Source organism: Myxocyprinus asiaticus, chromosome 48 (genome assembly GCF_019703515.2).
Source record: "Myxocyprinus asiaticus isolate MX2 ecotype Aquarium Trade chromosome 48, UBuf_Myxa_2, whole genome shotgun sequence".
Lineage (NCBI taxonomy): Eukaryota > Metazoa > Chordata > Actinopteri > Cypriniformes > Catostomidae > Myxocyprinus > Myxocyprinus asiaticus.
Genome location: NC_059391.1, coordinates 14,024,894 through 14,050,990, shown reverse-complemented (window position 1 = coordinate 14,050,990; position 26,097 = coordinate 14,024,894). Strand labels below are relative to the sequence as shown.

Here is a 26,097-nt window from a genome sequence, read left to right as displayed (position 1 = left end):
AACTGCTCCGAATACACTGTAATAATGCTTATACACAATACAGACAGGACAGCGTGCATAGACTTTGAAGCGAACAGCTTGATTTATCTATTAATTTAATTAAATCGTTGTAGCCCTTTGCAGTTAAATAATCACACAATGTCCCACCGCTATTTTATTTTAATTAATTGTGCAGCCCTAATAAATAAATGTGTGTGTGTGTGTGTGTGTGTGTGTGTGTGTGTGTGTGTGTGTGTGTGTGTGTGTTACATGAATATAAACTATATTAATAACCGCTGAGTACGCTACAGTAATAAAACAAAACATTGAAATGTGAATACGCATGCGCATTCAAACATCCATTACGTCACTAAAATCCAGTACGCATGGGATTAGATCCACTACGTCATCGCGCTACAGTCTGCAAGCGAGAAGTTCTTGCCTGGCTTGCCTGTTCCATAGGTCCGCCTATGAGTATACTGCATCTGTGGCACTCAGATATCGATTGTGGCACTCGTACTACTACATCACAACGCCAGTTCTAATTAGTGTGCAGTGAAGGCTCAAAGGCTCCTAATTCATGTAACAATAGTTATATCTAACTGCGCTATCTGTGTTTTTACTAGATATGGGGTCCCCAAACTACGGCCCGTTGGCCGAATATGGCCCCCCGAAATGTTTTGGCGGTCCGTCCTGGAAGCGCGAGACTGCTTTGGTGGCTTTTCATGCCTGTAAGACTGACTATCCACAGTTTTCCTGATCAACCACTGGGCGGCGCCATGTATCTCTCTCATTTATGAAGGAACTGAAAGTACTGGTACATTTGTTCGCGATCTAAGTGCATGAATCAGTCTTCATTAAGGAGGATCTGCTGAACAACTAAAGGAGAGGAGGGGGCAAGTCTTTTGTTCAATCTCGTTCAACAAGAAAACGGGCTGGATGAATTAGGGAAAAAATGGATAAACAACTTATTACAATGGCATATGGACTTTATTGAAATTCATTATTATTTTTTAGGCTAGTATTGTCTATTATTTTGTAGAGCTTGATAAAAAGTCATGCTGAGCAGTTCACAGTATGATAGATATGCTTTGTTGTCATTTGTGAGTAAATAATTATTATGCTTAAACACTCTGCAGTACTGAAGTCACACAAATTTTAATAAAAGGTAATTAGACTGTTTCCGATCTTGAATAAATGAATAGTCTTCTATTTCCTAGTTCAAAGGCTAAAACACGGTCATTTAGAGCCATCTGCTGGCACAAAATCATAATTTGCAAAAGCGGACAATGAACAAATATATGTGATCTAATCTGAACGAATCTTTTTGGTGAACAGATTAAAAAGACTCATCACTGAGATTAATCAAAATCAAAGTTCTTTGAACCAATGGATGGATCCACTGACGTAAAATAAAGTAGCCTAAAATGTAAAATTTCACACAGATTTTAATTTTTTAATTATTTCTTGACAAGCACACGCCAGTGAACAGAGATAACATGTATGCAATGGCAAAGTAGGCCTACCTTAAAGCAAGTTGCTAAGAAATGTATACATACAATAAAGTGACCAATATTAAAATCATGTTCTGTGAATGAATTGTAATTGTAAAACTAATCCATGTAATAAAAGCAGAAGATTAATCTCTGTGACAAAAATACCGTAGGATCACTCCGGCCCCCTTGAAAACATAGCGTGACCTGTCCCTGGCAGCAAAAAGTTTGGGGACCCCTGTAATCAGGGCCGGAGTGGCAATCGGGAAGATCGGGAGAATTCCCGCTGGGCCGGTCAAAAAGTGGTCCGGTTAGGTCCGCATGTTCATTGACAAACTTTCATCATATGTCGCATAACAATTGCCAACAGTCCGTAACATCCGGTATTTAAAGGATCAGAATTGTGTTCCGTATTATAGCGGACGCAGTCTGTATTTTATCATCTCACACTCAAACAAATGAGAGAGTAGCCTGTGAGAGACGAAACTGATGTGCTTCACTTGACAGCGCGGGAAGGATCACAGAAGATCCATCGAGAACAGATAGGCTACTAATAGCTGAATGGATGAACGTGCTTCAGGTACAAGATCATCACTAGTTTAATACTGAATGCAGTCTCATAATCTCAATCAATTAATCTCTGAAATCCTCTTCCTTAGCAGTGCAGAATGATAATAGCAAAATTATTTTTGTCACAAAATAGCAGAATACTTAAAGTAAATGAATACAGATGCAACAGCACAACACGGTACGAAAATAATGGGACTTTACAGCTCTCAAAAGATTAAACTCAACGAAACAAACTGCACAGAGTGCCTTCAATGTTGTACCATGCGATAAAACCCTCTTAAAGAGACAGTAACCATTTTACCTTTGTCCTGAACATTTACATTCCAAGTGAAAGAAAAGTACAAATGTGTTATTTTTAGTCTTTTATTTCACTCTTATCATTGTAAAATGGCACGTTTTTGAATGGCATGTAAAAATGTAAAAACAATCACTCAACCTTAATTGTTTCACTGGATCTGTTGCTATTTTAATTATCTAAAATACAAAGCACTGACCATTTAAAGTGTGAGCCTGTACATCTTGAAAGAGTTATAAACATTTACAGTTCTATAGTGTTATTATGTGCCTAGATAGTCTTTAAAATATACTTAGTTTACCCAAAAATGAAATTTCTCTCATCATGATGTGTATGATTTTCTGTCTTCTGCTGAACACAAATTAAGATTTTTAGAAGAATTTCTCAGTTCTGTTGGTCCTTTCAATGCAAGTGAATGGTGATCAGAACTCAGAAGGTACAAAAATCTCATAAATGCAGCATAAAAGTAATCCATACAATTCCAGTGGTTTAATCTATGTATTCAGAAGCGATATGATAGGTGTGGGTGAGAAACAGATCAACATTTAATTTTTTTTTTTTTTTTTACTATAAATTCTCCTCCCTGCCCAGTATGGGGCGATATGCTTATGTAAATCACCGAAAACAGAAGAAGAACTCTTAAGAGAGAAGAGTGCTTATGAAAGTGAAAGTGGAGATTTATAGTAAAAAATGACTTAATTATTGATCTGTTTCTCACCGCTTCTCATTTACTTGCATTGAATGGACCAACAGTTCTTCTAAACATCTTCATTCATGTTCTGCAAAAGACAGTCATACACATCTGGGATGGCATGAGGGTGAGGAAATGTCCCTTTAACATTCACTTATTTTTACAACACATACAGTGATGTCTTATGACAAAGTGAAAATCTTAGTGAATGCCGTATGTGGTATAATGACATGGAGAGCTTAAATAATTTTCAAGTAATTACATATATTGCATATTTTTTGATGTGATCTTGTTTTATTGTTATCATCTTCACCTCCAACCCCCCTTTTGGGTGTGGGCTGACTTGGACACGACATCCCCGGCTAAATATGAATCCCACCCCGGCCCTGCCTGTAACTAGATCACAACGTTAATGTTATTTAAAGAAAATGTAGGCCTACGAGCTTTTCGCCGCTAGATGGAAACAAACAGCAACGTTAAACACTCAACAGCAGGGACGAAACAGGGAAGAATTCGCCGAATAAAAATTCTTATGGAAATAATGTTATGGTTCATACCATGAAACCATGAAAAATGTATATCTGCTTCACATAGTCGAATACTGGTGACTAATTACCATGGTAAATGATTTGTTTTAAGGGCATATTAGTTGCAGTTTGCATTAAAGGGATAGTTCATCCAAAAATGAAAATTCTCTCATCATTTACTCACCCTCATGCCACACCAGATGTATATGACTTTCTTCAGCAGAACACAAATGAAGATTTTTATAAGAATATCTCAGCTCTGTAGGTCCATACAATGCAAGTGAATGGTGATCAGAACTTTAAAGCCTACAACATAACATAAAGGCAGCACAAAATTAATCCATACAACTCCAGTGGTTCCAATATGATAGGTGTGGGTGAGAAACTATCAATATTGAATCCCTTGTTTACCATAAATCTCCACGTTCACTTTTACTTTCACATTCTGAAAGTGAAAGTGGAGATTTATAGTAAAAAGGTACTTAAATATGTATCTGTTTCTCACCCACACCTATCATATCACTTCAGAAGACATGGATTAAACCACTGTAGATTTTATTAAATTTTATACCATTAAAATTTGCTTAGAAAAATTGTATACAAAAACTTGCTAAATAAAAATTAAGTAAATCTTACTCGTCATTTTTTTCCCCAGTGTGGTAAGATATGCCCTATGTAAGGTGAATAAGGGTAAAGTGGGACAGTTACATCCACATGTATTTCCTTAAATTATTAAATATCCTAACTAAAGTAATCTTTGGGAAGTAAACAATTAATTATTTTGGTTCCCTAGTTGATGATGTTATATCAGGTTGTGGGAAAGAGCTCATTTCATGACCACCGGTGGCAGGGCCGTAGCAAGGTAACCTGTGCCCCCTGACTGTTGTTTGCTCTGGGCCCCTTTTCTATTAAAAAATACAGTTCAGAGTTTGTTGTGGGGCCCCCTGGACCTTTGGACCCATAGAATCGTTATCACGGGAAAATATATAGGAAAAGCAATGGTAAGGAAAATGACAAATTTGAAAGTTGGCTTAATGTTTGTAAATGTTGCATATAATTATTTATGATGTGATGGTGCATTAGGAAATTAGAAAGTAATTCCAATTAATGTGTAGATATTTTCTATAGAGTAATTTTATTTGACTCTGTCCTTTTTTGCCAGAGGCATACTGGCATATATTTACACTAATATTTAAAACAAATTATGGAGAATTATCATCTTGAATTTTTTAAGTTGATTTAATAAGTGGATATTTTAAGACTATGTTGCAAACAAAATAAATACTTAAACTACTGTATTGAAGTACAGGCCCCTGTCCAGCATGTTTTAGAGGAGGGAAATGACTAAATAAGTGTCACACTTTACCAGTATTGTCTGAATAAATCTGGGATTTGGTCAAAAAAGGTTCTTCAAAGGTTCCTTTCCCCAGTAATTAGGGTTTAAATTTTGCATTTGATTAAAGTAAGAGACATACTAAGCCTTCTATAAAGGTACAGTATAATGTCAGGTTATATGGCTTTTGAATTATAACTAAAAGTGCCAGGAAAAATAATATTTCTAAAAATGTTCCACTCCACTTTATCCATATTCACCCTTATAGAACAGAAGTCTGGATTTGTATCGTCATTTTTATTTTTTTGTCTTCTGATGTGATTTTTTAGTTTTTGTTCTCTGTCAGTTGCTTAGACATTAAAAAAATATTTCAGGCTAAAAATAAATAAATAAAATAAATAAAAGCTTTATGTAAGATTGACAACAAGCGTTTGAAATGGGTACTGCAGTCCAAATTCAAAATATTGGAGAGTTATCTGCCCCACCCCAGACTCGAAGCTCATGCGGGTTGCCAGAATGTTGACACGCAAATTAGCCAACTCAGCATCCGTTTTAAAGGATTGCTGGGCTTTAAGCTGTTTCCATTTTCCAAAGGCATCTCCAGTATTTATCCTTGTTTTACTACGCCTCTGGTCATGGTGGTTTTTAGATGGATGGCGAGGCTTTTTAGGTTGGGTGTAATCTGTTATCTCTGATTCAGCTCGTTTGCTGGCTGCAGCACGCAGTGTTGTTTGCCTAAAAACTTGTTCAAATCTGGCAACCCGGCGGGGTCGAAATAATATTGGTGAGTGGGCAGTGGGCGGGATCACACAGGCCAAAACATAAACAGAAATTCCGGCCCGGAATGGAAACTTAAATGTCGAATATACTGGCTGTAGCATTGTTATCGGAAAAGCCAGTACTTCAACTTAGCATGTTTCCTAATTCTCTAATGACATATTATGGTCATTTTATGATTTAGTACAGTAAAAATATTACATATAGCACCTTTTATTATAATAAGTATTATTATTATTATTATTATTATTATTATTATTGTGTTTATTTTTAACATTATTATATTGTTTAACATTATTATAACATTATGTTTATAATTATTAAATATTATGTAATAATATTTTACATGTTTCTTGTTAAAAAATTGTTTTAATAATAATAATAATAATTATTATTATTATTATTCCTAGTGCAAAGCTTGCCTGTAGGATGGCTGAACTGAAATAACACACATAACAGTTGGAAAACCAACAGCATCCACATATGTTGATCACATCCCCTTGCACCCTCTGGCCCCTCTCACATAATTTCTTGGCGGGCGTTGTTTTGTCCTCTGCCTCCAGTGCGCCTCTCCCCACCCCCTCTTTGTTGTTTCTCTCCTCCAGTCTCGGCTCCGCTCTGCACGAACAACACATTCACTGGAATCAGCTGCGCGCTCGCAGTAGTCCGTGCGTACCTTCCCCCCGCGGCCTGGCTACTGATGAGATGAGTGGAAGATGTCGGTGTCGGGGCTGAAGGCCGAACTAAAGTTCCTGGAGTCAATCTTTGACCCAAACCATGAGCGATTCCGTATAATCGACTGGAAGCCCGATGAGCTAAGCTGCCAGTTTAACGTGACGGGAGAAAAGCTACTGATAATTCACTGCAATATTACGGTAAGATTCACCAGCCCAGGCGAACAAGAAAAGGCCGAGTGCAATAACACCCATCCACAACCCATTTGAGCGCCAACATTGACGTGTTTAGAGTCTTTATAGCGAGAATAAAAGGCTGTGAGGCTATTGATATCGATTACTCAAATGGATGTGAAAATCACAACTAAACAAGTCACTTAGCACGAAGCTACGTTAGCTTGCTAGTTTGCTTAGCTAACAAAGTTAATACGTTATCTCTGGTTTTAACTTTGATAGCTAGGTAAATTAGCCTATTATTATAAACGCTTGTTTGCTTATATTAAAGGTGACATGGTTAAATAATAACGAGGTTCTTTGTTTGAACCAGCGTTCTTGTTGTTTTGTTTATCCCAGGCAAGTTAGTTAGCAAGTAATTAGCTTGTGTGCTCATTTAGCTAGGCTGATACTATAACTTGCTGACTGCCTGAGCAACGCTAGCACTAAATAGAGTTGTATTTTTCCGATACCTACTTTTGGGTGGTTTGTAGATAATTAATTCATTTTATCTGTTTAAACATTAGCATAAACCTAAATTTGCTCTAGCAAATGTAGTCATTAGGAGGTAGTTTACTGAATTTCTTCGTTTCACGAGGCCTGTTAAGTAACAAGAAATGCGTAGATGTAAAATACAGTTGTTATGTGTTTATTGCCAGTTATAGTTATATAAATTTGTTTCGCAGGCGATTTCCTTGAATTGTTAACTATATTAGCAATATTAGTACACTTGTAAACTTTGCTTACGAGTAGCCCTTTGGTTTTCACGGCTAATTGATGGTGTGACGCCAAAAAGACAAAATGTGCACGTGTGTTTAACCCCTAGGATGTAAATCGATTAAGCGTGATAGACTGATAATAAACATCATGGAACTGTGCAAACGCTTTTAAACGACGATCACTGCAGTGCCACTAGCCTGTGTTTTGATGAGGCCAGTCAGTTTGTTTGGCTTCTATCTTGATGTGTGAGGTGCAGTAACTTATTTCAGTGTGTGGTCTTGTCAAGAAGAATCAAATCGACATCGTTCTGCCTTTGAGTCACCCCTAATGTGGGGACACAGGGATGGGAACAGAATGTACACATGATTTTACACCATACCACTGAACCTCTGACACAGTTCTCTTAAAAGAATACCACTACACACATCTGCAACAGTCTTTTTTTTTGGTTGTTCATTTATAATGAGATCACCTATAACCCCTTTAAATTCATCTTGACAACAACAGAATTTGATTGATTGGTTTGGCTTGTGTCAGTGAGCATGGCAATGCGACCTTTTATGCTGCTTGCTGTACAGAGCAGCTCAGACTTGAATAACCTTGCGAAAGGACAATGTTTTGGTACAGTTATGAAGATGCTGACTTTAACTCTTTATATTTTCATAGGAGTCTTACCCTTCAACCCCGCCGATATGGTTCGTTGACTCGGATGACCCAAGTTTGACCGAAGTCCTTGAACGACTAGACGATGTTAGAAAAGGCAATACTTTGGTAAGAAAGTGTCTTCTTTAGTGTGTAATGAGCCCAAATCCACATTTTGGTCAAGGTGGCACTTTTTTTCTGATATCAACACCTGTTACATTTATTTGAAAGTTTCCAATAGGTGATTATTGGAAGTGTTATGGTAGTTAGCGGTAAAGTTGTAAATCATAAATGTTGTGCCAACTTTTGGTCAAATAGTGTCACTTATAACATTCATCTTATGCAGCTCCTCCAGCAGCTGAAAAGGCTGATCTGTGATTTATGCCGACTCTATAACTTGCCCCAGCACCCTGATGTAGAGATGCTGGACCAGCCACTTCCTGCTGGACCCATTAATCAAGACAGGAAGGTGGGACAAACCTGCACAGATCTACACAGCCCCATTACCCCCCCCCCCCCCCCCTTTACGTATTATAATTATTCAGTGCAAACTTATTGTTCATTCATGTTCTGTCCAGCATGGAACAACAGATGAAGTGACATCAGAAGAAGAGGAGGAAGAGGAAATGGCTGAGGTACTAAACTTTAAGGGATTTAAATGGATCGTTCACCCAAAAAATTAAACTTTGATATTTAGCCTATGTTCTACATCTAGACGATCGGATCAGGTGTGTGTTGATAAAAAGCAGTTTGGCAAAGTTATACACAACTATCTAACTGAATCACAGTCATGAAATCAGCCGATTAAGTAGCTGGCTAGTGGCTACCTTGCCCTGCTGTCACGTAAATCTGTAATGAGTCTAGGTAGCCACTTGCTAGCTAAAGTTATATTGTTGTATACCGAAGAAGACAGGACTGACAATGCAACACAGCTATCAACTGAACACAACAGCAACTCTGACATCAACATCATTGCTGTTTATGTACTATTTAGTTAAATGTTTTTTCATGATCCAAGGTGCTGTCACAGGCAAGAAAGTATTTCTTTTTGTGATCAGTGTTGTCAGATTAGTTTGATTTCCAGTCCAATGATTGTTCAAAATCTGCTCGAATGTATAAAAATCTGCCCAAATAGTGCATATGAAAATTAAGCTCAATTTAACCATAATACCAAAGCATAACCTTTACAACCTTAACGACTCAATTAAGTAATGGAACTATAAAGTTTCCAAAAAAGTTTCCTTTTACCCCTTTTTTCTTATTCACACAAACAGACAAACACACACAAACTGAAAAAGGAACAAAAATGTTTCCCTGGGTTATCAAGAAGCTGAATAATATAAGTGTCATTGTGCTTTGATTGAAGTTATGTTTTTGCCATTAAATATTGTAATGTATGTAATCTGTTTTACGCCATTATAGCTCATCCAAATTCCAACTTGAACGTAATTAAATCTTTGTATAGTCAGTTGAATTGTTATACACAGCTAGTACACAGAACAGTCAAAATTAGGACGCAATACAGCTGATGTCCAATCATTCCGTGCTCAGGTCTGTTCGCTCATCCAAATAGGAGCGACAAATTCAAGAGTCACTTTTAAAGGGATAGACCACCCGAAAATGAAAATTCTCTCATCATTTACTCACCGTCATGCAATCCCAGATGTGTATGACTTTCTCTCTTCTTGCAGAACACAAATGAAGATTTTAAAAGAATACAATGTAAGTGAATGGTGTCCAGAAATTTAAATCTCCAAAAATCACGAAGTCAGCAAAAATGAAATCCATAAGACTCCAGTGGTTAAATCCTTATCTTTTGAAGTGATATGATAGATGTGGGTGAGAAACAGATCAATATTTAAGACTTTTTTTTTACTACTAAGCTCCACTTTCACTTCCACATTCTCCTTTTGTTTTTTGATGATTCGCATTCTTCATGCATATCGCCACCTACTTGTCGGGCTGGTCAAAGGTGGAGATTTATAGTAAAAAAAGGACATAAATATTCTCCCCCACACCTATCATATTGCTTGAGAACATATGGATTTAACCACTGGAGTCTTATGGATTACTTTTGTGCTGCCTTTATGTGGTTATTGGAGATTCAAAGTTCTGGTCACCATTCACTTGCATTGTATGGACCTACAGAGCTGAAATATTCTTCTATAAATCTTTTGTGTTCTGCAGTAGAAAGAAAGCCGTACACATCTGGGATGACATTAGGGTGAATAAATGAGAGAATTTTCATTTTTGGGTGACCTATCCCTTTAAGATGTGTCACTTGTGAAATTGCTCTCTCCACATGATTATTAGATGTAGAAAGAGTAAGCAATATGATCACCATGAGTGCTAAAATCTCAAAATATCCTGCAGCGATTTCATCCAGCATAATAAGAGCCCAAGCATTGAAAGTGCGGCCATTAGAACTGGGCAAAAGTTCACACATGGGCGTATGGGGGGGCTCTGTAGCCATTTCATTTTTTTTATGAAAATTCAGCTGTATGTTTGGTAATGGGGGCTGATCGCATTGATGCGGCAATGATGGGTCACGGTCATAGCACCACCAACTGGCAGCAGGATGTATGGCACTTTTAACAGACTTTGAAATAGCCCTCTTGTGTTTACATGAATTGCTTCAGAATTCTTTAGAATAATGTCAGGACACTGCTGATGTAAAATTGTAAAGGAATATTTCATGCCTTAAAAACTGTTGCCATGGCAACGCATTAATATGATTCCTTCTTATATTTGGGTGTTTTTGAGGCACTAGGCATGTTTAAAATGTCATGAAATGTTGCCCACACATCAGAGTTGTCACCCATTTGGACTGGGCAAAAGTTCACACAAATGGGGGGGGGGTCTGTAGCTCCCCTTTTAAAATGGGTGTGTATGACGGCCTCTTATAAATAATCCTCCTAGGGGATTCATGAGGTCTGTCACCATTTAGACAATATTATGCCAAAACATTGAAGATGCTAAATTGTGAACAGATTTTTGATATATCAAAATGTGTTATCATGGTGAGGCATTAAATTAATGGTGAAAAATGGGAAACAGGAAGTGTCTCGTATCTTCTGTGTGCAATGTGTGATTTAGATCAAATTTGCGATGTATGTTTAATCTTGGCAGTTAATCACATGGATGTGACCTTTGGGTCATGGTCATAGCGCCACTACCTGGCAGCAGGAAGTGTGGCTCTTACAATAGACTTTAAAATAGTCCTCTTATATTTACCCAAATTGCTTCAAAATTGTTTAGAATAGTGTCAAATGCATGTGTCCACCTTGCATTGTTTTCCGAAAGCCACCGGGAGGAAATGGACCCATGGTACTTGGGCCTGTTATCGCTGCTTGCAGCTATATTTAAACTTCTAGCCAAAAGGCATCTTAGGTGCAATTTCTCCACTTGTTTGCTAGAGCGTAAAATATGCATGAAAAAAAAAAACACGCCTCAGATAAGTTCTGGCATTAAACACAACTAATTTCCCATTTTTCGACATGTTCTCTTACATTTTCAACACTATTATTGCCTAAATCCACCGGCAACACCTGCAGATTGCACAGTTGTTAGAATATACTAGTGGGTGTCACAACTTGGGGCTCCTCTGAACAGGATTCAGCAAAATTTTGTCTATCAATAATTTGACTATTGGATTAAATCATTGTGTTGAGACATTTTCATTATTTTAGTTGCTTAAGAAATGGAATTGCTTAATTTTATATTTTTTAAAACTTGCAAAAATCATTTCAGACCAGTCCAGTTTTGTCACACTTTTCCCCACACAGTCACAAAACTAGCTCAGTTGGGCGGAAACCTGCCCAATTTGGGAACACTGCTTGTGATGTTTATTGGTGGTTGGCAATCCATCTTATGGTGCATTACCACCACCTGCTGAGCTGGACTATGTAGCGTCACAAAAAAAGTATTTCAGTGGACACAAATGTCCGCTGAAGATGATGAAATTTCGCCAAAGAAAAGAGATCACGCATCTTATGTAGGATTAAATCTTAAACTGAGTATTCTTCTCGAACTTTAATGTAAATGTAGTTTACCCTGTGGAGTTTACTTGTAAACAAAGTTCTTTTTACATTCATTCTTGAAGTCTAACAAACATATGAAATGCATTTCCTCCCCCATTAATGGTATTAAATGTATGTTGTGATAAATATTAATGTTGAATGAGATATATATAAATATTGTGATAATATTTTTGGCTATATCGCCCCACTCTATGACTGAGGCTAACAATAGTCAAACATCTCTTTTCGTGCTCCATGGAAGAAAGGCATACAGGTTTGGAACAACAGGAGAACTATCATTTTTGGGTGAACTATCCCTTTAAATATTATTTTAGGTCTCTTTTTATGGTTAGAGAAGTCACCAATTGATACCTAAGATTTCTTATATATATATATGTGTGTGTGTGTGTGTTTTCCTGTGGCAGCAGGATATAGAAGATCTAGACCACTATGAGATGAAAGAGGAGGAGCCGGTCGATGGGAAAAAGTCAGAGGATGATGGCATTGAGAAGGAGAATTTGGCCATTCTGGAGAAAATCCGCAAGAACCAGAGGCAGGACCACTTGAACGTAAGTGTCCATTCGGTAAGGTACCTTTTATACAATTTTGGGGGTGGGGTGAAGCTATTTTAAAAAGCTTAAAACAATTTTACTCAAGTTCATTCAGTTATTCACACATTTCACACCACTGTTCTGACAATATTATGCTCAGTAGTAAAATAACATATTTGATTGATTAAAGAATTGTCTTTACTATATTCTCTCCTCATGATACAGTGCATCCAGAAAGTATTCACAGCGCTTCACTTTTTCCACATTTTGTTATGTTACAGCCTTATTCCAAAATGGATTACATTCATTATTTTCCTCAAAATTCTACAAACAATACCCCATAATGACAATGTGAAAGAAGTTTGTTTGAAATCTTTGCAAATTTATTAAAAATAAAAAACGAAAAAAAATCACATGTACATAATATTCACAGCCTTTGCCATGACACTCAAAATTGAGCTCAGGTGCATCATGTTTCCAGTGATCATCCTTGAGATGTTTCTACAACTTGATTGGAGTCCACCTGTGGTAAATTCAGTTGATTGGACATGATTTGGAAAGGCACACACCTGTCTATATAAGGTCCCACAGTTAACAGTGCATGTCAGTGCACAAACCAAGCCATGAAGTTCAAGTAATTGTCTGTAGACCGCCGAGACAGGATTGTATCGAGGCACAGATCTGGGGAAGGTTACAGAAAAATTTCTGCAGCATTGAAGGTCCCAATGAGCACAGTGAGCTCCATCCGTAAATGGAAGAAGTTTGGAACCACCAGGACTCTTCCTAGAGCTGGCCACCTGGCCAAACTGAGCGATCGGGGGAGAAGGGCCTTAGTCAAGAACCCGATGGTCACTCTGACAGAGCTCCAGCATTTCTATGTGGAGAGAGGAGAACCTTCCAGAAGAACAACCATCTCTGTAGCACTCCACCAATCAGGCCTGTATGGTAGAGTGGCCAGACAGAAGCCACTCCTCAGTAAAAGGCACATGACAGCCCGCCTGGAGTTTGCCAAAAGGCACCTGAAGGACTCTCAGACCATGAGAAACAAAGATTGAACTCTTTGGACTGAATGGCAAGCTTCATGCCTGGAGGAAACCAGGCACCGCTCATCACCTGGCCAATACCATCCCTACAGTGAAGCATGGTGGTGGCAGCATCATGCTGTGAGGATGTTTTTCAGTGGCAGGAACTGGGAGACTAGTCAGGATCGAGGGAAAGATGAATGCAGCAAAATACAGAGACATCCTTGATGAAAACCTGCTCCAGAGCGCGCTGGACCTCAGACTGGGGCGAAGGTTCATCTTCCAACAGGACAACGACCCTAAGCACACAGCCAAGATAACAAAGGTGTGGCTACGGGACAACTCTGTGAATGTCCTTGAGTGGCCCAGCCAGAGCCCAGACTTGAACCCGATTGAACATCTCTGGAGAGGTCTGAAAATGGCTGTGCACCGACACTCCCCATCCAACCTGATGGAACTTGAGAGGTCCTGCAAAGAAGAATGGGAGAAACTGCCCAAAAATAGGTGTGCCACGCTTGTAGCATCATACTCATAAAGACTTGAGGCTGTAATTGGTGCCAAAGGTGCTTCAACAAAGTATTGAGCAAAGGCTGTGAATACTTATGTACATGTGATTTTTTTTTTTTTTTTGATTTTTTTTTTTGTGTGTGTTTTTTATTTGTAATAAATTTGCAAAGATTTCAAACAAACTTCTTTCACATTGTCATTATGGGGGTTTGTAGAATTTTGAGGAAAATAATGAATGTAATCCATTTTGGAATAAGGCTGTAACATAACAAAATGTGGAAAAAGTGAAGCGCTGTGAATACTTTCCTGATGTACTGTATGTTATATTGCACTATCTTTTTCTCTTTGCAAAGTCTGTAATGTGTACACTGAAGAAGAATTTGGAATATTATGTATCGCTGTGCTGTATATGTTCCCTAAATGCCTTAATGTTGGTCTTTTAGGGTGCGGTTTCTGGTTCAGTTCAGGCCTCTGACCGTCTCATGAAGGAACTCAGGGAGATCTATAGATCACAGAGTTACAAGACAGGTAATTTACAAGAATGACATTTCCTTGTCTCACATATTCCATCTGCTTTATCTTGTTCCAGTGAAAAGATAAGAGAAAAAACAGATTTGTTTGTTTACCATTCCATTCTGTCTGTTCAAGGTATCTATTCAGTGGAGTTAGTCAATGATAGCCTTTATGAGTGGCATGTCAAGTTAAGGACGTAAGTACAGATGCATAACATCAATGTCAAATATCATGTTGGTTGATGTTTTAAGTGTTTGGGTCTTTAATGTGTTTCGATGCAGTTCTTTGCAATGTTTTGTTTTCTTCAAGGGTGGACCCAGACAGTCCGTTGCACAGTGACTTACAGGTTTTGAAGGAAAAAGAAGGCATGGACTACATTTTGCTTAATTTTTCTTATAAGGCAAGTAGTTTGTTTGTTTTGTTCTACTGAAAAAACAGTGCTGATTGACAATGTTTGATTGAGAGGAGAGATTACTCGCACTTGTAGTTGAATTTCTGTTTTCTATCTTTCTGATGGCAGGATAACTTTCCTTTTGATCCTCCCTTTGTGCGGGTTGTGTCTCCTGTCCTGTCTGGAGGGTGAGCTTGAGAACCTTTAAACTCAGTCCTGCCCTACTTTGCTGGTTTACTTTTATTGACTTTTTTTTATTTTTTTTTATGTTATTTGTCTATATATTTGCTCTTATAAATAGGAATGTTCCAGCACCCCAAGGCTTTTTTGATTTTGGTTGAACACTCTTACATATTTGAAAACAGTATGAAACTGCATTCATAATATGATATGTGGAAAATTATTTGTGGCAAAACTTGATTGTATGCATCAGGATTTAATTGTATCGGGTTAGAGTCAAACATTTTAGGCTATGATATTTAAATATATTATACACTGATGAGCCAAAACATTACGACCACCTGTCTAATATGCTGTGGGTCCTCCTCGTGCCATCAAAACAGCACCAACCCGCTGAGGCATGGACTCTACAAGATCCCTGAAGGTGTCCTGTGGTATCTGGCACCAAGAATTTAGCAGCAGATCCTTCAAGTCCTGTAAGTTGTGAGGTGGAGCCGCTGTGGATCAGAATTGTTCGTCCAGCACATCCCACAGATACTCAATTGGATTGAGATCTGGGGAATTTGGAGGCCAGGGCAACACCTTGAACTCTTCATCATGTTCCACAAACCATTCCTTAACAGTGTTTGCAGTGTGGCAGGGAATACTGCCACTGCCATCAGGGAATACTATTGCCATGAAGGGGTGTACCTGGTCTGCAACAGTGTCTAGGTAGGTGGCACGTGTCAAATTGACGTCCACATGAATGGCCGGACCCAGGGTTTCCCAGCAGAACATTGCCCAGAGCATCACTCCCTCCACCGGCTTGTCGTCTTCCCACAGTGTATCCTTGTGCCATGACTTCCCCAGGTAAATGGCGCACATGTGACTGGTCCTGCTCGACCCACTCCGAGCGGGATTCAAATCGGCGTCAGCCGGCATGGGAGGCGGGCGTGCTAACAAGGAGGCTAAAGGCTACAATCCCTAGCATATGTCGCTATTGCGCCTCTTGAGGCCAGGGGAGTGAGGTCCCATCCGGGTCACGGCACTACTGTAACTGGTCCTGCTTGACCCACTTTGAGCGGGATTTGAACTGCCGTCATGTACCAGCTGGCTCCCAATACAGACACGTACATGGCCGTCCACATGATGAATAAGAAAACAGGCCTAATTGGACGAGGCGACCTTCTTCCTCTGCTCCAAGGTCCAGTTCCAACGATCGTGTGTCCACTGTAGGTGCTTTCGACGGTGGACAGAGGTCATCTTGGGCACTCTGACCGGTCTGTGGCTACACAGCCCCATACGCAGCAGGGTGCGATGTGTTTTGTGTTGCTCATCAGTGTATTTTTCTCTGCCTGCGTGGCCTTGGTTATGCCAGCAAAAAATAATTTTTAGAGGTGGAGAAAGTTGTTACATTTTGATGAAAAATAAATAAATATGAAAAGTATTTTCTTTTCAGAATGTTGTGCACTACTGAATTCTACACTAAGACATGGGAATTTTTTATAGGATTAATTTAAATAAATAGGATCCTTTGTTGTCTTCAAAGTTGTATTTATAAATTAGTAAGGCAGCACATTTATATTATTAGTTTATACAGATTTTTTTTTTTTTTCTTTTTATGAAACTGCAGTGATGATCTGTAATATTTGTCCATCCTAATAGTGGGTTTGTCTTTTTCCAGCTATGTTCTTGGAGGAGGAGCCTTGTGTATGGAACTACTTACCAAACAGGTTTGATTTTTCGGTTTTACTATAATTTTGTTATGGTTTCTACACATTTCATGCATTTGAATAAAATCTTTTGATCTCTGCTGTTGATAACAGGGCTGGAGCAGTGCCTACTCAATAGAGTCAGTCATCATGCAAATCAATGCCACGTTAGTCAAAGGGAAAGCAAGAGTGCAATTTGGAGCAAATAAGGTTTGTTCAGCCATCGTCTTCATTGTCAAGTTCTCTAGAGCAGCATTACTGTATTTGTGACATTTCTGATAAAAAAAAAAAAAAACACCCAAAAATGGTTGGAGTAATATTGAATGACAGTTTTGACATTGGTCCTTCCTCTTTGTTTGTTTTTTTGCAGAATCAATACAATCTTGCCAGAGCACAACAGTCATACAAATCATTGGTTCAGATCCATGAAAAGAATGGTAGGTATTGAAACAAGAACGACCCAATTAAAAAATAATGTGTTTTGAACTATTCTTATTTTTTGTGGTGTTTTTCTGTAGGCTGGTACACACCCCCAAAAGAAGATGGCTAGGAGAAGCATCGATCTGCTTGCACACTGCAAACATGGGATGTCTGGTCAAACCTTTGCTTTATTTTACTAATGTTATTCACCTCTTCATCTTGAGTATGATGCCCCTTTGTGGAAACCATCAGCGGGGAAAACTTCTGCCCTCGTGCTGTCGGGAATGCTCAGAAATGTGCATCGTCCTTTATCTTCTGCAAGGCTGGACTTTTTTTTGACCAGATCCCATGACTCGGTCACACCTCGTTAACATGACTTTTGGATTTCTCTCTGTTTCTCATGCTCTTTAATCTCTTTTTTGTTTTTGTTTTTTTGTCTCATTTATGTTCTCATACTGATGGGACGTTCAGAGCCATGGTACTAATAGGCATCTAACATGGAGTTTTGAAATGGCTTCAGATGTTCTGATCAGAGTAAGACATGTTTTTTTTTTTTTTTTTTTTTTTTTTTTTTTTTCCTCCTCATCCTCCTCTTTAGAGCCTGGCTCTGTTCAGGATAAAAACATGGATGGAGACACGACGAAGATGCTGGATCTGATCCTCTCTGTCTGCTTTTAAAGGACATTCTTATGGCCATGCCATTTGGACTGAGGTGGTGGTTTACTGAACTTAAAACAGGAAATGGATGCAACTAGAGACAATGTGAAGACAATGTGCCACTTGTATCTATAGAGACTCTTTCCTCATGCATTCTGAGTTAACATATACTGGTAAATGTAAAGCTGATGTTGTCGAAGAATTGTTTCTTGCCATCATTCTATGCGCAAGCTTCTTAAGCAACCCTAATGTTAATGGTGACTGCGAGGAAGCGAAAAGGGGCAGTTATACGAATCTAGCTCCTTTTGATTTTCCACGAAGGATGATTTCCACCCAGTTCCCTTATGCTCGCATTTAGCATATGGCTGATCTGAGCAGTAATGGACAAATGCAAACTTTGGCTATAAAAAGGGTGAAGCGGGACTTGCCGTTGCTCCATAGTTGAACAAAGCTCCACTTGTATACTTGTAAATGGATTTAAGGCATCTTAAATGTGGTGTTTATGTGAAGTGGAGGAATTATCAATTGTTTTACACATGAGGACTCAGACTTTGGGACTCAAAATGGGAAAAATGTGGATGTCTTAAAAAATAATAATAATACTCAAAACAAGGTCATATCTTAATTTTTATTTATATAAGTGATAACTTTTTTGTTTGTTTTTGTTCCCACCCCAGTTTTGTCACCACCTTGCCTATTTGAAAGATGTTCATGATTTCTGCTCTATTAAAGAACAGCTGTTACAGATTTGAGACATATAAGGTTTACATTACAAATGGACCTCTCGTTATCAGCAGTACTTCATACTGCTTTCCGAAGTTTGTTGGTACCATCAGTTTCCTTTATGTGAGCATAGATGGATTAAAATCAAGAGTGCAAATAATTCTGTTCTCGTAGCACAACACTACAAGAGCACTTTTACTTTACATGCCCAGTGGAATCTCATAATGGCATTGTGTTTAATATATACCTCCAGGATATGATTGTCCAGTATAGAGTCTTAAGAATGGTCAATGTTTCAACGTTCAGAGTCAAAATACATCATACCTTCCGATTGCTTTGTCCCCCACAACTTTGTGTTGCAGTGCATTATAAAAGTGAAATTTCAGCTCTGATGACTGTCTAAGCTTGCAGTTTCTTACCATTTTCAATGAAAACTCAGGAAAATCCATTCTGTTCTACAAATATTTTCGGCTCATTTTTATTTATCTGTCCACTTGAAGAATAGAACTTTGCTCTAGCTCCATTAAAGTAGTTTTTAACAGCTTCTGCTTGCCACAGTTTAGCTTGTTTACGTTGCAGTAAGAAATATTAAGTGCCAATGGCAATTGGATTACTCTGACAATAATAGCGAATCAGAAATGCCCTATTCTTATGTTTACTGAATCTTAGTTCTTGGTCAAATGTAGTCACATAAACACAGTTTATTTTTGTTTTTTAACCTCTTTGAAATAGAAACCCTCCCAGTTGTAAATATTGTGGGACATTTTGGTTCAGTATTTGCACAGAATGTTGTGATTGTGCCTCTTGGATCTGCACAGAGTTTAAGAGGGTCTTGTTAAAACTTCTGAAAGACCAGCATCATCACAACAGAGGCTCTTGGATACATAGCTTATATCTTTAACATGGATGCAAATGTAATCATTTACTACAATCACGTGTAATTGTAATTCAAGAGAGCCAATGCAGAAGGAATATCTTGGGAAAACTAAGTGTCTACTTTGCAAGTTAATGCTGCTGTCCTGTTTTAAGAGTTAAGTGCTCAGTCTTTGTTTCATCAGTAAGGTTCAGTTAAAGGCAAACCTCTTCAATAGATGTTCTTTAAATAGATTTGTCATCTCAGAATTCATTATATATGCGTTCTCAAAAGTGAATGACCCTGGTTTGTCCACACTGACCTAGGTTTCTGTGACTGATAGTCTTTAGTCTGTTTCCGTGTCTGAACCGTAATGACTTGGTGTTTTTAAAAAAAAAAATATATATATTTTTTTTTTTTACATTGAACACGAATCAAACAGAAACAAATAACAGAACTTGTTACTGGTGCCATCTCATTAATTAATGGTTCTTGAATCTCACTGTTGGCATGCTTTCTGTGGTTTTTGTTAGTTTTTTTTTTTTTTTTTCATTGCAAGAGAATTTTGACCATGTACAGTATATTTGTAAACTTGCATCAAGTTTATGAATAAAGAATTTTACGAGGAACCTCATTGGGTTGCCTGTTATTAAATATTCATTAAGGAAGAAAAGCATCAGGAACTTTAGAATTAGTGCTGAATAGACATTGGGGAGACAATTGTAACGTCATATTTGTAATGTAATAGCTGTGTCCGAATATGCACAATTCTCTATACTAACTTTAATGACAAAATCCTCTTATAGGATGCCAAAATGTCAGAATCCTCAGTATTCATAAGAGCAGGTGAGAAATACCTGGATCAGCTGGACACTACTATCCCATAATCCCTATGAAGCTGAGGAGACATCACTTTTAAACGCTGGATTTAAAAATCTGCACAGAACCACAAGTTGGATAGCAGTTTTCAACTGGATGTGCTATGTATTCCAAGAAAGTTGTTCCTTGTGCTTAAAAGGTGCTTGTCACCTTTATAAAGAGACCAGGGTTAGGCCTCTAGGCCCAAGGGTTCAAGAAGTAGAGCTATTTTTCTTTGGGTTGGTCACTTTCAGTATTTTGCTTAAGAATGGGGCCAGATTTTCACAATTGTTGTCATTACATCATCTATACAGGTCACGAGACTATACCCACGTCTAAGGATGGAGTATGTCCAGAATCTATTCACACTACTTTCCTGCATTCCTAAAGAACGTCACCGTTACGTACATAACCTTGGTTCCCTGAGACGAAAGGAACAAGACTTTGCGTGCTAACCCATATGGGGAGTTGTCCTTCCACACGACCTAGTTGAAACCTTTCTACAATAACGGCAATATTCTAATATTGGCTATGGGGTTTGAGGCCCGCCCTTTTAGGCACAAAGCTGTCCGCTATAAAAGCAGGTGTGCAAACACCATTCCTCAGAATTTTCTGACTGAGGGACAAGGAGCGCATCGCTTGCACCTCAGAAGAACTCTGAGTCTTGAAGTGTGGCCAGCATTCGCAATGTCTCATTCTCTTCATCTCAGGGAACCGAGGTTATTTACGTAACCGAGATGTTACTTTACGACTCGGTACACTTGACATTGCATGCTAACGCATATGGGGAACAGAATCCCATGACATAACCTTCCAGAGAGGAAACATGACTCCGTAGTCCCGCGAGATGGCAACCAACATGAGTACCCTCATGTTGGGCCAGGAGGGGAGCACTCAGAATGAATATATGAACTATAGTTATATAGTATGAATTAACACCTTCACGAACCCAGTCAGGAAGGGAGTTTATTTATAATGAAAGTGTTTGTGACTTTGTTAAATTACAATGGCCTGATGCAGGCAGTTGTGAAAAATGACGGGGAGCCCATACTTAAGGGGAGGGGCATAAGTATATGTTTGGCAAACAAGTCCGCTCTAAACAGAGAGGACTTGTGAAGAGAGAGATGTTACGTCTAGGTTGTAAAACCTTCGAATGTGTTTTGAGAAGACCATTCTACTGCAAAACATGTCTTGTAAAGACACACCATTCATCCATGCCTCTAGTTGAGTGTGCTTTAACACCAATTGGGCAGATCTTACCCTGCGACTCGTAAGCCAGGGCAATCGCATCAACGATTCAGTGAGAAAGTCTTTGCTTGGAGATGCATATTCCTTTCGTGCGTCCTCCATAGCACACAAAGAGATGATCAGATGGTCTGAACTGGCGGTTCGCTCAACATATGCATGTAGCGCCCGCACAGGGCATAACAAATGCAAGGATTGTTCCTCATCTGAAATAAATGGAGGGAAGAAAGCTTGAAGGTGAACCACCTGTGCTTTGAAGGGTGTGGTTAGAACTTTAGGCACACAGTCTTTTCTGGGTTTGACAGTGGCTTTTGACCGGGGCCAAACTCCAGACATGAAATGTCAATTGATAGTGCGAGTAAGTCACCAACCCATTTTACTGAGGCCAGAGCCAGCAGTAGTGCGGTCTTAATGGAGAGCATGTGCAAATCAACAGAGTCCAAAGGCTCAAATGGGGGCCTTACGAGCGCTTTTAGTACCAAAGTTAGGTACCAATTCGGGACTGTAGCCGGCCGAGGTGGATTTAATTGTCTTGCTCCTCTAAGGAACTTTATGACTAAATCATGCTTGCCTATAGTGGCACTGGCTTCAGGTGCGTGATGCACAGATGTAGTCGCCACAATCTTTGAATGTTAACCGAGTGGGTCCTGTGTCTAATCGCTCTTGTAGAAATATGAGAATTTCATGTATAGGGCAGTTTACTGGGTCTTTGCCATGTGAAATTCCCCAATCAGTGAACACTTTCCATTTTAGTGTGTAGAGGCGTCTCGTGGACGGCACTCTGGCCTGTAAAATGGTGTTCATGACAATGCGTCAGTTCTGACGTGTTTAGCGCACTCCGTTCAGTGGCCACACATGCAGGTCCACAGCTTAGACTGGGCATGCCAGATGTTCCTTGTGCCTGAAAAAGGAGATCCCTCCTCAGTGGTATTTCCCGTAGTGAGCTGTATAACATCTCTATCATTTCTGGAAACCATGGCTGATTGGGCCATTTCGGCACAATTAACAGAATTGTTTCCATGTCCACCCGGACTTTGCTGATGACAGAATGAAGGAGGCGCACCAGGGGAAGCGCATACTTGCGTTTCACCGCCCATACGTGGGCCAGCATGTCATGGCAACATACACATGCCACTACTGTTTTGTTGTCTGAACGAATCAGAATGTGGTGATTAACAATATTGGAATGAAAAGTTCTCAAAACTAGAAAGACAGCCAGTAGCTCTAGGCAGTTGACGTGTCAGCCGTTTTGCACCTGTTTCTAGGTGTCAAAGGTCAGGTGTCCATTACACGCTGTGCCCCAGCCTGTATTGAATGCATTTGCGGTCAGCACTTTCTTTCTGAAAACTTAACCCAGCATAACACCTTGTTGGTAGAAGGCTGGCGCTGTCCATGGTGCCAGAGCAGCCAGACAGTGGCGAATTACCACGATGCACAGGAAAATGATGGTAATGTGGTAATGTTTTTTCAGTTTGAACTGAAACAGACACTGAAGAATGGTCTGTATGTGCTTGTTCATGAGGTGCGCACGCATGAACTCCTAAAAAGGAGATTTTCTGGCTGGGGAAAAGTGTGCTTTTCGCCAGTTGACATTAGACCAGATTTTCCATATACAAAGCAGCAAGTCTCTGTGTTCGCCCAGTAGTGCCTCTGATTGGCTAGTAATAACCAATCGCTGAGGTAATTCAGAACACGCACTGTTTATTTTCAATGGGGTGAGCAGCGCATCGATACATTTCGTGAACATGCGGGGAGCCAGAGACAGTCTGAAATGAAGTACTTGATACGCAGTTCCCTCGAATGCAAATTTAAAAAGCCACCTGTAACGCGGTGCAATTGGTACATGAAGTACGTGTCTTTCAGATTCCTTGACGCGAATCAGTCCTGAGGATGGATGTGCGATAAGATCTGTTTCTGAGTTAACATTATGAACGGGCGTGTTGCGAGCACACGATTCAAGCGTCTCAGACCTAGAATGGGCCGAAGCCTGCCATCTTTCTCCAGAATGAGAAATTAATGGCTGTAAATCCTGCTGTGTGTGTCAGTCTGTGAATGCAACACCGGCATATCATGTGGTCAGACCACAGATTGTGCTCAATCGTTGTAAACACCAGCTCTGACACGTCCTTGAGGACTTGCCACATATTTGCGCAGCAGGACAGCAGGCTTATTAATTCATATGAAACAACCTCTATCGTGTTCTTTGCGAGAAGAGTGTGCCGGCACGAGGTCCACCTCAAATTCATCCTGCTCGACCTTGCGCCCCCACCGTGCCTCCTCGGGTATCACAGAAGAGGTGGGTGGGAGGGTGCGTGAGGCTGAATCATCCCTCAGAATGAGGGCGATTCGCGAGACACATGCCCTTACATTGAGGGAATCAGGATGTTGAAGCGGCCCGTTCACCAGCGAAGTGTCAAGTGGCGAGGTGGAGTGATGTTCGGCGGAACACTGCAGGGGAGCGGAGAGTCTTCTCATTGCCGTGAAGATTCCGCCTGCTGACGGCGTGTAGTCGACGGCGAAGCAGTAGAGGGCTTCTAGACGGGAGATGAATTTCTATCTTGTAGGACGAAAATTCTGAGGAATGGTGTTTGTGCACCTGCTTTTATAGCGGACAGCTTTGCACCTAAAAGGGCAGGGCTCAAACACTGTAGCCAATATTAGAATTGTAGAGAGGTTTCAACTAGGTCGTGTGGAAGGACAACTCCCCGTATGCGTAAGCACGCAATGACAAGTGTACTGAATCGTAAGGGAACTTTTTTACCATCCAAAAAGTGCACCCTTCATCGAATGCAGTACGTACTCTGGCAGTACACGATTTCAGATGCAGCTTAAAAATGTTTCATTCACAAACAAGCTAGAGTACTGACACACATTCCCATTCTTGAAAGCTTGCAGATCTTCTCTTGAATTAATAATTGTATTGAATTGGACAAAAGTAGCAGAACTCAGCCTTTCACTAGGCCCCTTGGAACGTGATATTATTTTAAGATTTGTTTTGTAGTGTAGTTTACAAGTTAATGTTTGCTTATTAATTTATTTAACTAATATTGTTAGCCAGCTCAGGTGACATTGCTCTTAAAAATACATTGCACCTTTAATCCCAGCTTTCATATCTTGTGCTATTATTTACAATTCCTGTTATTTGGTGTTTTATTAAGGAGCTTGTTTCCATTGCAACAAGAAGTGTTAAAGGCCAATGGTAATCAGAGTGCTCTGGCTATAAAACATATCAGAAATGCCCTATTACCCTGTTCCCATTATATTTACTGAATTGAAGTACTTGGTCAAATGTTGTCTCATGTTTATGTTTGTTTGTTTCTTACCCCATTGGTGCCCTACACACTGAACTTATTTCAGTTCCAAGCATTGCTTCATCAAATTAAACTAGAGTCACTGCCAATGAACCTTGTATCTGGGATGCTAATCCAGCATGACCCAGTCAAAATATTTGGCAATACAGGAGGCATTTACTGCATACATCTCTTCAGGCCCCCAAGCCATCAGGGAACCTGGTGGTTCCTGAAAGTTAATGAACATAACTTTCAAACAGTTCCTCAACTTCACCTGCACTGCTTTCTTCAGATTTTTTGTTTAAAAAAACAAAACAAAAAAACACTTGATTTACTATTTTTGGGTTAAATGGACACAACAAGCAGGACATCTATTATTAAATGTACTCAGATCCATGTTTTACATTAACTTAATGGACATCATGTTATGGAAACCATCACAATAGGAAAGAATCAAAGTTCAAACTTGAGCTTGCTGCCTTTTTCTCTTGTTTATTGCAGTGACAGCCTATTGTTCCACCACACTAGCAGTAATACACTGTGGAAAATACATTTGTACATTTGAGCAAGACACTACATTTAAAGGGATAATTCACCCAAAAAATGAAAATTCTCTCATCATTTACTCACCCTCATGCCATCCCAGATGTGTTTGACTTTTGTTCTTCAGCAGAACACAAATTAAGATTTTTAGAAAAATATCTCAGCTCTGTAGGTCCATACAATGCAAGTGAATGGTGATCAGACCTTTTTAGCTCCAAAAATCACATAAAGGAAATATTAAAGTAATCCATATGACTCCATTGTTTAAGCTCCTGAGACCCCCCGTGTGACTGCTGTTCATTTTTCATTTCCTTTTTCGATTTGTAACTAGTAGCACCTAATAAACAAGCAAAAAAAAAAAAAACATTCTAGAGCAAATAGTTTACCTAAAAATTGATGTCCACATATGTGGACAGCAGGATTAAGTTATGAAATTTTAAGTAATACCAAGCTATCGAGAGTCAGATTTTTTTCATCAAATATTTGATGTGTCCAGAAGTGTTGGTTATTCATTCATGTTTTTGAGACATTATAGACGTTACAGCTGATTTTCTATAAAACTGAATAAATAATTCTGATTAAAAGTAATGGCCAGCATCATCAAATCTCTGCCAATCATGTTAAAATAAAAAAATGTCATTATAAAATTCTGTATCTAAGTACTGATTATCAATGTCACATGTCTGCCAAACATGTTGAGTGGTTCAAACATCATCTGCA

General features: G+C 39.2%; 2 protein-coding genes across 6 annotated transcripts in view; one reads left to right on the top strand and one right to left on the bottom strand.

Annotated features, from left to right (window-relative positions):
* The window catches only part of LOC127437545 (putative interleukin-17 receptor E-like), a 29,033-nt gene extending 22,713 nt beyond the window's left edge, over positions 1–6,320 (bottom strand). Inside the window, exon 1 of the mRNA XM_051692532.1 lies at positions 6,189–6,320. The gene's annotated coding sequence lies outside the window, so the exon portion shown is untranslated. The remainder of the gene's footprint in view (positions 1–6,188) is intronic.
* Positions 1,915–19,943, top strand: LOC127437546 (ubiquitin-conjugating enzyme E2 Q2-like). 5 transcript variants are annotated; one of them, XM_051692535.1, is made up of 14 exons: positions 1,915–2,052; positions 6,271–6,540; positions 7,939–8,043; positions 8,261–8,383; positions 8,493–8,549; positions 12,359–12,517; positions 14,457–14,541; positions 14,662–14,722; positions 14,836–14,926; positions 15,047–15,105; positions 16,761–16,809; positions 16,903–16,998; positions 17,159–17,225; positions 17,307–19,943. In XM_051692535.1, exons 2-14 carry the CDS (start codon positions 6,382–6,384, stop codon positions 17,336–17,338), a joined length of 1,143 nt encoding a protein of 380 aa, XP_051548495.1. In that variant the 5' UTR covers positions 1,915–2,052; positions 6,271–6,381; the 3' UTR covers positions 17,339–19,943. The 5 variants fall into 5 exon arrangements, with proteins under 5 accessions (XP_051548495.1, XP_051548498.1, XP_051548496.1 ...); XM_051692538.1 differs by lacking the exon at positions 1,915–2,052 and having other exon boundaries at positions 6,237–6,540; positions 12,362–12,502; XM_051692536.1 differs by lacking the exon at positions 1,915–2,052 and having other exon boundaries at positions 6,237–6,540; positions 12,362–12,517.
* Positions 19,944–26,097: the final 6,154 nt, after the last annotated feature.